Below are 13,900 nucleotides of genomic sequence, written 5' to 3' on the forward strand. Positions count from 1 at the left end.
TTACTTCTGACTCTGTTTTTCCACGGCTGCGAAAGAAACAAATGGCCGTTGTAACGGGAAGTAGGGCCAACACTTTTCGAATTTCTTAACTTTCAGAACGTTGGGACTAACGGTCATATTTCGTGCGTCATGTTGCCAATGGCTTCCAAGGTGTAATTAAAAACCAGAAATAAAATAAGAAAATGATAGATTTACGAACAAATATTTTCATATAATTACGAAATATAAACTTTTATGATTATCTTCCATATAATTCAGTAAATAACATAAAGATTTTTTTAACCAGTGCAATATTATTTAGGATAAAGAAATATATAGGATAAATAATATTGTAGTATTAAATATTATTAATACATTGAATTATATTAATTTTTTAATTTTCAATAAAAAATTAATATATTTAACTCTTTATCTTAGACAATACTGTACAAATTAAACAAATCGTCTTTGCATGTTGTAATTCAATCATTAGTGATATGAAACATTTGTCTTAATAAATTACGATGCTAAATTAAAAAACAAATCTAATTTTGATGTACGTTAAGGTAATTTTTTCCAGTATCTTTGGTCATACTTATCATGTCTTAGAAAAAATTTACTGTACTATTATGGGGAGTGTAAAAACATTTTTAATAATGTTGTTATTAACTAAAATTGATTAAAAATTATAAAATTATGAATAAAATTTATTAAATTAGAATTAAAATACATACAATTTTTATTAATATTAATTTCATAATAAATAATTATTAGTAAAATTTTTCTAATTATTATTTCAAAAGTCAAAATATGACTTATCGGAATTGAATAAGCTTATAAAGTATATTTTCATTATCATGATTATGATATCATCATTATGAACAACTAGCAATACCCAAAAAACAAAATATGAGAATCTTTTAAGGAAGGACAGCCGAAGATATCTGGACACTTCTTTGCATATAGGTCAATGGCTCGTTTGATAGTAATAATATATTTTTTAATGGAAAAAAATTGCTTTGAAAAGCTTGATTTCCCTGATTGAAAGAAGATCAAGCTAAAATAAATCATGATCTTAATAGACTAAAATTTGTAAATATGTTGCTTATTTATGTTCTTTACAAATAAACTTGAATTTTCCTTTCAAAATTACTACTGTTTATTTCTTTTTAATGACATGATGATTCATGTTTAAGTGATAATATAAAAATATTTGTTTAAAAATAAAATTATTATAGACAACAAAATTCCTCGTCTAAATATTTAAAACAACATTCAATGAAATTTAAATTTGAGACCATAAATGGAACAACTCTCCACCAACTAGTATTAAAAAAATACTTTACATCTAGCATAAAAAAAATCAAAATCCTATATAAAATAGGTATCCATAGAAAAAGTAAGGAGAAAAATCTCATGCAAATACTGAGCTCCAAATAATAAATAAGTAAAGTCTATTTAAATGTGGTAGTTCCTACACCATTTATGGTCCTCTTTTTTTTTCCTCTCCTTATGTCTTTCTAGGTGTTATTAAATTAATAGTTTTTTTTTTGAAAATTAAACAAGGATTTTAAATAGATCACGAGGCTCGCCCCATAGTCTGACAGCAACAAGGAGCGTAAAGTTGGGAGACTGGGCCCACCATCGCATAGTAGATAAGAAAGGTTTCAGCTTAATTTTTTGAAGCCTAGAGAAGTATAGAATATTCCTATTTGGTATGAATGTTATTGGATAAATTTAAATGCGACAATTTCCTGAATAACCGTTTGTACCAAATCGCTAAGATTAATAAATATATGATGGAAAATAGTGTACCTTCAAATTTGAATTTGATGATTTTAATTATTGTCTACTTGATTTCAGGTGTCCACTACTATCACCTCAACTAATAATTCAAGCTAAAATTCGTGTGGAGCACCTAAAAACAAAAACATGGAAACATCCAGAGACTTAATAATTCAACACATTTCAACACCGTCAATAGAAAAACTTCAAACCAGACAATGATTAACTCTCTCTCTATATATATACATATATAAAGACACAGACAAGTCCGTCCAGTACAACTTTCTGTAGTCCACATATTAGTTGAAATTTGCCGTACACATGAAAACCAGTTTTAAATTCATCTTTTATAGAACCAAGTGTTCCTTTTATTGACCAAAGCTTACTGATGTTGTGCCAAAAAGCTATTCATTGCACATAAGTTTTGCAACATGAATAAGAATTTGAGATAGGTCCAATTTAGATGAATTTTTAGATAAATACTTATGAGGAAATCAAATAAAAAGATAAGATGGATAAAACATCTCTTATAAGTTAAAATTAACTTGTGCATTAACTTGAGGTATAGGAGTGGACAAATTACTTTCGTCACAGGCTTAAAGCCACATGAATCATATATTCACCTGGCTAGTAGATTCAAAAGGATGGTGATCATGGAGTTTGGGAATTTTACTATGCATGCCCGATGTATGAGATGCCATTATACATTTGGACCAAAAGAAATTCATAATAGTCACAGAATGATAAAAACAGGAGATAACATGACATAATAAAATTTTTAATTGAAGGTTCATGCAAAATAAAATCACTTAAAAAACTCGCATACATTTTACATGGAAAATTTTCCAGAATTGGAGGGTTAGTCATCAGGAATAGACTGGTCTTTCTGAAAGCTCGAACAGCAAAAACACCTTGTAAATGTCAGCATGACAACAGTGCACTTTGACAGTCTCAATAGGTAGAGAAAAATTAATCAAATTACATTATTAATCGCAGAACCTACTAGAAACAAGTATTGAAACAAAACCTGCACCTAATGGTATCTGGATGGTCTAAAAGCAAGATATCATTGGCCATGCTATAGAGGTGTAGCAAAACCTGTCACAATATAAAGTAAAAATGTAAGGGTCCTGTGGTATAAGAGGAGATTTCATAGATATCGCATTCGCAAGGTCCTGGTGACATTAAATTTTTATAATTAGATTCTGCAATCAAATTCATACAACAGCCATCCAGTGGTCATTAATAGTGCCAACTGGGTAGGTACTAACCCCAGGGGCGCTAGAAAATTAATACACCCAACACAAGCATGAAAAAAGCAACGTACATACCAATGAATAGAGAAACACGATATTGAACATATTCAAAATGACATTTTTTTCAACAAGGTTCCAGTGGAAGAATTCAAAATGCAATTCTGTTTGACTCTATTTTGGTTATTGAAGCTATGAAAGTATTATGATGATAGGCTGCATAAAAAGATTACAAAGTAACAACTTCTATTATTATCTTAAAAATTAGAAACTGATAAAGGGAAGCAAGAACTATTAAGCAAAAAGAATAAAAAAAGTATTCTTCCTTCAAACAGAAACAAGTAGGCATAATATTGGCCTCAATGTTATTTTATCAATAAACTCAATCCACATCTAACTAAATTCTATATCATATTGCCCTGGCTCAGTTTGAATGAAACATAACCAAACATTATAGCAAAACCCTTTTCGTAAGGGCAGTGTTAAGAACTTGTTTCAGAAAATAAAATTAGATTGAGGTGCAGCCTCCAGTATTGTTGCTGAACTTCTTTCATAATACACTCTTCATTTTGGCTTAGTTGTAAATTAGGGGAGCTACAAAACAATATGCAAGCCACTCCTCAACTAAGTCTTAATTAGTTAATTTAAGGAAAAATTATTTTAAAAGAATACCTCACACAATTCTCCACTCAGTCCATTTGAACACTAAAATTCTTGGAGCCTGTTTGGTCATGATTTTTCTTCAACACAAACTGGTGTTGGCACAATTTTCAAAAGTGTTTACAGGAGAATATACAGAGCTACTTTTCCCCCTTCATGCAAATGCACAAATACATTAAAATTGCCATTATGCCACAGGTGTTGATATGGATGTCCTCCTCAGCATTGGGACGAGCAATATAACACCATTTCTAGGGTCACAGCTTTACTTAGCAAGCAAAAGTGTATCTCCCAATTCTCATCCAGTTTTCCTCGTGCCATTAAATTGATTCCATAAACTCACTTTGATTAATGTTAGTTTGACCAACTCTTTTAGAATCAATTTTTACCTATTTGTCACTCCATTTGCCTGAACCTATCAGGGACACAGCATAAAAATAATACTTGAAGTGTCCCTTTGTTCTCCCATGCATGATGTAACCTTAATAGTACAAAGAAAAATACTTTCATAACACATAACATGCCAAAGATCACTCCCACTTCACTGCTCTCTGTCACAAAGAACAGTAAGTCTTGTTACAAATTACAAAATGTACAAAAGAATATTTTTCTTGAAGGAAAATTAAAATGGTTATGTTTGGCTGATCACTACACTATCTTATAACTGCAATTCCAAAACAAATAAAATTGCAAGGTATCATCATGCCTGTTCTTTATTACATTTTTTCCCATGTTGTAATCCACACATTAACAAATGCAAGCATGCAAACAAAGCACAATAAAAGTTGGGGGTAGGAGAAAACATTAGACATGCCAATTATTGACTTAACAATTCTATTCAACAACAAATAGTGCTATTACATCCACTCGAAGCAAAATAGAAAATTTATAAATGGTAGAAAATATGAGATGTTTAGGGTTTTTGACTGAGCTCAATAACATTGTGTGATTTATGTACTCAACCTTTCTTAATGAGATAAGATTTGGTTGTTGGTACACTATGCACCTAAGAAGCAAGGACACTTCTAAACTACAGCTATGTCATGCCATAACCGTGGCAAACATGTATTCATGTTAGACACTTCAAATTTTATAAACTTTTATGTCAATACAAATTGGATATCACAATAATTAGAGAGAACTTAGCATTTAATTATGTTTACAAAGACAGCTGCTCACTTTTAAAACATAAATTGTCCGTCGCGATAAAAGAAAAGTCATTTTATGTTATACCTATATGAATTTTACGCGTTATATTATAACCGTGTCATATCCTATGATTTTCATTTCATTTCAATCGTCAATACCATACTTTAAAATGTGAATAAAAGTGTGGACTGACAATTGAAATGAAATGGAAAATAAATATTTTTGATAAATTTATAGTGAATGATACCTTCTGAAAGGCAACCCCAGTTGGTATTGTGCAAAGAGAGGAGAGAAGTGAACAAAGCAGAGGCAGTAACACTATGAAGCGGGGTCAAAGATACTTGTGCACCAGCCAACTGTACCGGAACCCTAAAGATAAACAACAACAATTATTCACTTCAAATGCGTACAAAAAAATTTGTCTGAAGGCGATGATGAAGTGAAATTTACCGGGAAAACGAGAGTGCGCGTTTGTGCGGAGAAGAAAGCCCGTTGAAGTTGGTGGCATAGGAAGAAGAGACAGAGGGAGGTGAAGATCGACGAGAGAATAGGGTTCTCGTAGAAGACGAAGCTAATTGCAGGGTTTTCCTTCCCCAGTTGGCCGCCATCGCTATGCTCTGCACCAAAGCTGCTCACTTTTTTTCCACTGAGAATGGAATCTCTTATGGGCTGGGTCTCATCAAATGGATATGGATTCTACAGTCCAAAGCCAGAATAGGCCTTTTTGCTACTGTTCTTGGGCCAAATTCCACCACAAAATAAAATGATAAATATATTGTGCCAATGCAAGGTAGGTCATGTGCGTGCTTGATTAGCATTAGCACAATACAATTGAACTATATATAAGTCAAAGTTAATTAAAGATAACTTAATGTAAAATCTTAGGACATTTTTTACGGTAAAAAAAAAAAGCGTAGGACAATTTTTATTGGGATGAAAGAAGATGATCAATACTGGCCTTATATTATATTCTATATAGATGATATTCCACTGTAATTGTCACGTGTCATTTTGCATGTATGCTGGATTTAGATAGGTAGTTGTAGCATGTGATGAGATTTTGTCATTTCTTCCCTCATCAGTACTAAATCACTCATTTACAGCGACATAGCATTATGGCAACTAGCAAATAGTAACAGCTTTGCTTGCCTTATAGGTAACTGCTATTTATGGTTGCCAAGTCCCTGAATTTTCACGACGCTTTTGGTGGGTTAAGTTTTATTACATATATATAATGTAAAATATAGTTGCAATAAGTATCATGAAGGCTACCCATGTATATGTTACAGTGTTTTCTGCAAGCTTGTAATTAAGTGATGGAGAGTTGATACTCAGTCTATGAAGGCTTATATATATATATATATATATATATATATATATATATATATATATATATTAACAATATTATTTATAATTTGTGTCAAATCTAGTTTACAGATTTTTAAACTTATTTTTGAAAACATGCTAAGTAACATTTAAGCTCGCTTGGACTTTGACTTGACCTTGGGTAACCTTTTCTGTGATGCCACCGTCGAACTGTCAATTGAAGTCAGTTTGGTACTGGTTTAACTCAACCCAGGGAAGGTTTTGTAGTTTTATAAGAAAAGGGAATAGGATCAGACCAACCAATCTCACACTTGTGGTGACGATTCATCATCATGTAAACCACAAAAATTTCACCTTTCTCTATCTGCTTTACCTTGCTGGGTCATTGATGATTGACATTGTTCTCGTGCTAGTTCTAGTGCTCGAAACTATAGTGTAAAGGCATAAAAGCCAAACTAAAACATCAAGAAATTCACAGATTAGTCAAAATTAAGAGATCCTACAAATTTGATGATACGCATATAAACTGAAGTTAGCATTCATTTTGCCATAATTTTATGTAAAACAACTGGGCTTCTGAGGTTAAACTGTTGTTTATCAAATATTCAAATATAAAAATCTGCATGTTACGTACCAAACACAAAAGGAGAGTTTGTGCTGTAGTTTGTATGAAAGTTATGGATATAAAGCAGTTATTTGTTATTGAAACCGGTGACTTGCACAGTATTACCCGAGCTAAGTGTGAGTCTCTGTTTGTGCGCTGCACGAAACTAGGTTTGGGAGATAAAATTTTATCAAAGGAAAAAAAAAAAACATTGCTTTCAAACAACCAGAGCTGAGTCATTTCAATTCTTCTAGAAATTCAAATGATTCCCCATAAACTAGCACCCACCTTTAGGTCATTGTGTTGGTTAATTTATAGACCAGTTTGGATTCTGGTATTTTGAAACCTTAGAAGTTTCTCAGCATGCCAACATTTTTTATGGTGTTTTGTCTGACATGTTGTCCATTTTTCTTCCTCTGTGTACTCGAAGAAACTGATCAAATTTTCTTGGAGAGGGAATTGGGACAAAGGATTAGTTTACTTTATTCCTATTTTGATTGTCCTGCAACAAAAATTCAATCAAATTTAATTACTTACACTTTATTGGCAGACCCTAAAATATATAAAAATAAATTTATATAACTTTTCTCAATTCAAAATTAATTTAAATATACTATTGAGCACGCGTATTGATTAATGTGAAATTATTTTAGTTTTAACTTGTAACTTTGGTTTTAAATATTAAGAAATGTAAATATATTAAATAATTTAAAAATTTGTAGTCCTGAATATAGGTGAAGTCACCTCGTACAATGCTCCTGTTTGGAGAAGTGTTTGTAGGGTAAAATAATAATGAGTTTGAACAAAGCCATTACTCTGGTACCTAGGTCTTTTTGTATTTACATGAAAATATTGTAGATGGTGGGTTTGTTTGGGTACCTAGCGAATAGCGATTGAATGCAAAGCCCATTAGTTCCATATCTGATAGATTCGTCAATAATACCCTTGAATCATTTCCCTTTCCCTTTTTTATTTCTGGTTGTTTTTCTAACATGTGAAGGTTAAGCTATTTTTTTTTTCTGTCTTCCCCTACTGGGTGGGTCACTAACCTCAGTTTGTGTCGACTGTTTCAATTTTCAACCAAATCTTAACGCAAGGTTGACACATTCCCAAATCCCAACAGAAACAGTGAATCACCTAACCAAGCTCCAATTTGATGACTGTCAATTTCACTGAAAATGATAAATAAGAAAAGAAAAGTTGAAGGAGATGCAATGCCATCATGTGTTTTTAGTTGAAAAACATTGTGCCTGAGAGAGATGAATTTGTTGGGTGGCCATAAGGAATCCAAAGACGAAAGGATTCTATCAATGAGTTCAGCGAAAAATCACAAAAGTAAAAGCTTGTTACTACATATTAAGTTGGACAGATAAAAATGGATACATAAAGGGAGAGGATGAAATAGAATGATTTGTTGATTGTTCTTTTTTGAATTGTTGTGTGAAATTTGTTACATCCTATTTTGTTTGATCCAATGTGTTGTCAAACCTTACACTCGAAACCTCTGCCGGTGATAGCATCATATTCCGCATAATGAGGAAGATTAGACCGTAAAATCCATTAATTCCCTAGGTGTAGCCTTGGACAAAAAAATCAGGACAAATCGGAGTTGTCATTTAGTCAAAATGTGTCAATAGACATGAAAATTGCTACTCAAGAACATATGAATGTAATTGCCAGAGTCACTCAAAATGTCTAGGATTACCTGCTTTGTGGGAAGGTCCACATAAAATAGCCATTCAACTTTGTCCAAGATCGAATGAGGATGAAACATACAGTAAAAAATCGATTACTTGTTTTATGCTAAAGATGTGCCACTTAAATCCAAAGCTAAATTCAATTTTTTTTAAGAATTTTGTTAATCTCGACTCTAAAGGCAGAAAATAAGTAACTAATAATAATAGTAAAATTTTATTAAAAAAATATTTATTATATTTTTATACATCTAATATAATAACTGTGTATTTTTTCATAATTTTTTATTTATTTATAAATATTTAAAATAAATCTTAAAGATTAAAGTTAACAAAAAAAATTTTTTTAATGCTTTCACACAATCTTTTATTGACGATTTTTTTTTTTGCATTTTCATTTTTTCATTTGAAAATTTAATTACGGAATAAATAAAGAGTACTTTTGTTTTGAAATTTATTTTTCAGAATATATTTAATTATTTTCTAGAATTAAATTTAAAAAATAATATAAAAATCACTTCCTAGATTTAATTTTTGAAAATAACTAAAAAAACTCAAAGGAGATGCATAGAACAAATGGGAGTGTAAAAAGAAATTTCCTCTTTTAGCATATTCAATCGTCTTTTTTTTTATTATATTTTCTGTCGATATCATATTCAGTTAAATGATTCGCAATTTTTGATGGGCCACCTGTGAAAAGTGAGAGAAAAATTCAGTGGGTGAGATGGTCAAAGCCATGTGAACCGAAAGTGGATAGTGGTTCGGGCTTACAGAGTTTCCATTCCTTCAACGGTTCTCTTAGCACGATTAATGCATTTGAAGCAATCAACGTACAACGTTGTTGGTTTATTATCAGTTATATAAAATTCTAGATGGTTTTTCAATTGCAATGAAGTGTTCTACCCAAGGTTAATTACTACCAACGTAACGAGTATTAAGAATTTGATTGTAACACCAAATTAAAGTTAAATCATCATTTGAGATGGTGATTGAGAAACTTAAGAACGTATCAAGTGGGGGAGAGGATGCATTTTAGGATGATCATAAATATTTTTATAACTTTAATATATATGTACTTTTTTTATAAATTTTTTTATTTATAGGTGCTTAAATTCAGCCCTAAAGATTGAAGTTAACAAAACTTTATCGCAAAATAAGACACTTACATATTTTTCAAAGCATGTATTAAAATTCATACTTCTAAATAATAGTTCTTGATAATAACGCAGTTCAACATATGAATATCTTATTAAAGATTAGTGAGATGTGACACACCAGCATCCTTTATACCATCGGCAATCGTTGCTCAATTCTGTAGTTAAACATGTGGTCATTGCCAATTTGGAATTATTTGAACCAGAGCTATTGCTGAGGAGAATGCTTGAAGAATATTAATATTATTTGTCATTTTAGATATTTGTTGAAGATGCAAAAATTGTCACAATACATTATTTTGGGAGTGTCTGCAGATAAAGCCATGTCGTCAAGACAAAAGTTATGGGATCATGCAATAACTACAGCATTAATTCTCTGCTGGATGTGAGCCAACTGCTACCATATTGAGACCACAATAAATTTGCCCATCACTTATTCCTGTCAATAAATTCACTTATTTTAAAGTTCTTGTTAAATCAATGATTCCTGATATAATTATATAGAAGTTGAGAGAGAACAATCTTATATACTAATGTACATTTGTTTTATGTACATTTTTATGACTTGCTTTTTTTATTAAACAAGTCTGTTTCAAATCAACTTTTGATGCAAAATTCACAGGGTTTATCAGATCAAGGAACCCAAAACAATAAGACAACTGCTCTGGTAGGGAAATCATCGATTTATTGACATGCTAATGCCCCAAAATTGTGGTTAGGTGGCTTCTAGCTTGAAATTTTCCGTAGCGTATGATGTATGGTACAAAATATAGGAAGGGGTTGTCCAGTTAAAGGGGTTCCAATTCCTAGCTACCAAATTTATGGTATGGGTTTCTGCCCACTATTTTTTTCAGTGGTCCATTGCACTGATGATGGTACATGTTAGTAGATGAGTAATAGAACTCCTTAATAGTAGACAACTTAATTAAGGAATACGGTGAGGTTGACAACAGAAGCCATGCACCTACTACCAAGATCAATCTTGTAGCTCAAAATTGCTGTGTCCAACAAGCTCTTGATCCTGAAAACTAAAATAACCAAACGTGTCAAGGCATACACGTTGTCCTTCCTCTAAGCTCCAAGCCACTTCAATTGTGTAAATCGGTCCCCATATAAAATTGGAGCCTTTGCACACGGGAAACTGCAGTGTTTGTGAAGTATCATTACTGTGCCATGCCCACCTATCTACCCAAAAGAGTTGAATGATTAATGTACACTTTTTTTTTTCATACCTGAACTATTATTTTAGTTGTTGCATAGACCGCTCATTGATTATGAATGACAAAGTTAGGTTAATGTGTTTAATTTATTCCTTGGGGTTTGCACTTTGTTTAAAGCTGTATGTTATCCTCAGGCAGCTGCATTAATGCTTAGTGTAAATTTGTAGCGGGGGCAGTTGAAGCATTACTGGATTCTTTATCAATCAATCCTGCTCTGTAATTATTTAAAATAGTTTATGAATAATTTATAATTCTCCTAAGTTTTCAGTTTATTTTAATAAATTATTTAGTATAACTTATTAAAATAAGTTATTTCAGCTTATTCCAATAAATTATATCACTAAATTTATTATGTAAGTCATTATTTAAAAACAATATTTTATTAAATAAGTAGTTAAAAAAGCAGTTATCTAAATAAACCTCGTTGAAATTCAACATCAAGGCAAATTACAATTCTTTTTAGATAATGTTTTTTTATTGGTTTTATTAACTAGTGCCGTTAAGAAATTGGTTAGAAAATTAATAAACAATAAGATCTTATCAAAAATCATATTAAAGATACATTAAAAATTTTGTAAGTGAATATTCTATTATGTTTTCTAATAAAAATATTATTTTTATTATTTAATCAGGGTCATTTGAATTACCTATCTATGCAGAGTGCAGATAAGTTAACAGTTTAATGCTGATATCGCCTAATTCAGAGCTACAATAGATTAAATATATTGGATAGACAATTATTTTTTATATAAAATTAATGAAAATGGTAACTAAAGGATAATTTTCTTTTCTACCTAAAAATTTTGAGATGAGCATAGAACCAAAGGTACTTGCTTCATGATTTCGTCCCCGGTGCACCTAACCCACAATACCATTTTATTTTTTTTTCAAAATTCGTAAATAAAAAGAAAAGCCTCTCCAGAAACAAGTTTATGGTAGAAATATATAATTGGCAAAAATCTGGTTTAGTAACTATTAAGTAAAATTTGCTGATTCAAGACAAGATTGAGCTTCTTTATTCTAGAGCAGCATTAGCTATAGGTTATTTGATGGTATTGAGTTATTATCTTTATTAAAGTGCATTGAAATATTTTGCTTTCTATTGTACTTAACGGTCTTAAACATATTAACGGTCAATTTGAAATGAAAGGTTTAGATTTACTGGTTTTTTCAAATCGGCACCAATTTAGCATCCTATTCTTCTTGCCTTTAATCAAACACCCAAATGATTCTCTGTCATGCATCGATTATCCACTTTGTGAAGTTAAATTTTTAATCACGTTGCCGTTGTGCTTTCGCTTTCATCGTTGCACATGCATATTGTATTGAATAAGTGACCCAGTTCAGAGTTCAAACTACTACACTAGCAAGTCAAGATATGGGAGTGTCACCCTAAAAACTTATGCTTAATAAATATACCGATTGCAGAGAAAGCTTACATTTGTTTGGAATGCCCATATAGCTTTTTTAAAAAAATATGTGTGTATTGATATATGTTAATGGATTTTAGAAAAATATTGATGTAGTACATATCATCAGAACAATAACCCATAAATAAAAGCAAATTATGAGATGACCTTCTAGCAGCATTGATAAAGAATCATTGGATAATTGGAATCTATGCAACTAGTGATAAACAAAAGGTCAGGTTAGAGTAGTTAACAGTGAGATCGATCCTTCATATTATTGCAATAATTAGCATATATGAGAAGTTGAGTCAAAGGCCGAAATAAAGTTTTGCCGGCCCCAGATAATGAAAAAGCATAAAACAAAAGGCAACGTTTAAGTTTCAAAAGATAAAAGGGTTCCACCTTTCGGAGTTAGCACATTATCGCCGCAGCATGTTTTCACTTGAAGTTCATTTTCATATAGACGGGTCTTTTGGGGGGGACATAAGGGCCCCAAAACGAAATTTTTTTGTGGAAATTGCATGCACATATACTTGAAAGATGGAAAGAGGGTGTTTGGTGTATTGGTATCGTTATAAGATACCAATCATACCATGATCATACACATTAGATGTTAATGTTCGATGAAGTACCGAACTCATGGGAAATTGGGGGTGCAAGGAATCCAATAATTCCACAATTTTCGGTATCCCATGACTACTATCTGTTGTGAATAAATTCCCATGATAACATCAAGCATTATAAATTAACGAGAGAAAGTAGTTTCTTACCAACTGATTTAATATTAAGAACTCAATAACTCTACAATTTTCGGTATGCCACATTGAACCACTACACCGTGAATCATTTTTTTAAAATTAATGTCAAGCATTATAAATGATAGAAAATAATATCTTACTAACTGATATAAATAATTACCATAGTTAATTTTCTTGCTTCAATTTCCTAAAGGGGAAGTTGGGCAGGAGCTGTTAGGATTTATAAGGGCCAGACATTGCGTTAAGGCATGGTCTGATTCAGTATGTAATCATTGTCCGAGGGAGATGCTCGAGTGCTCTGTTCTAACATCATTGACATCATGAGTTCAAAATGGATCTGATCATGCTTCCTAGTTTCCTTTCCTATTGTCGTGAAGAACAATTTACAAGAACACTTTCCAAATCTGTTACGCACATGATGGACCAATCAGTATATTATTGCCCTTATTATAGCATCTTTGTCTAAATAACATTTTGTAGTTGAAGTTATTTGTGAAGAATTTACTCTTTGTTACTAAAATCATTTTTGTCTAAAAAGTCCACTTGGTATGATAATCATAAAACATATAACGAGAATTACTAGTTCAACTATCATCGATGAGAGTCTGCTTCTCCTTTGAATAATTAAAAAATATGCTAGTTTAATCAAGAATGTACTATTATTAAAGGGAAAAATAAAGAAAAACAAACAAGTGATTAGACATTTTGTTGAAAGACAACAAAATGAGCAATTTATCCTGTATTTTTGAGTTGATCATAGAAGTGAAGGCAAGGTGAATGGACACACTTTGATTATTTATATACATTTATTTTACTCATATTTGGACATTGGCCAACAATAGCTGCCCCGTGAACTTGCAGAGACCAATACAAGAGCATGTTTTGGGTGGTTTAAGGACCACCTCATCC

General features: G+C 31.5%; 1 protein-coding gene across 1 annotated transcript; it reads right to left on the reverse strand.

Annotated features, from left to right (window-relative positions):
• Nucleotides 1–2,576: 2,576 nt before the first annotated feature.
• On the reverse strand, nt 2,577–5,473 carry LOC113869873 (protein NUCLEAR FUSION DEFECTIVE 6, chloroplastic/mitochondrial). The gene is made up of 3 exons (XM_027506377.1): nt 5,277–5,473; nt 5,074–5,195; nt 2,577–2,862 (listed from the first exon to the last, which is right to left on the reverse strand). The coding sequence occupies exons 1-3, from the start codon at nt 5,432–5,434 to the stop codon at nt 2,843–2,845; spliced, it is 300 nt and encodes a 99-aa protein (XP_027362178.1). The 5' UTR covers nt 5,435–5,473; the 3' UTR covers nt 2,577–2,842.
• Nucleotides 5,474–13,900: the final 8,427 nt, after the last annotated feature.

Source organism: Abrus precatorius, unplaced genomic scaffold (genome assembly GCF_003935025.1).
Source record: "Abrus precatorius isolate BTA unplaced genomic scaffold, Abrus_2018 Scaffold6, whole genome shotgun sequence".
NCBI lineage: Eukaryota > Viridiplantae > Streptophyta > Magnoliopsida > Fabales > Fabaceae > Abrus > Abrus precatorius.

Bases quoted from the DNA above. Each gene is read 5' to 3' on its own strand.
- LOC113869873 (XM_027506377.1), bottom strand. From the start codon at position 5,434: ATGGCGGCCAACTGGGGAAGGAAAACCCTGCAATTAGCTTCGTCTTCT. The intron at 5,196-5,276 runs GTAAATTTCACT...GTTTATCTTTAG, and splicing joins CGCGCACTCTCGTTTTCCCG to GGTTCCGGTACAGTTGGCTG. The intron at 2,863-5,073 runs GTATCATTCACT...ATATTGTGACAG, and splicing joins CTGGGGTTGCCTTTCAGAAG to GTTTTGCTACACCTCTATAG.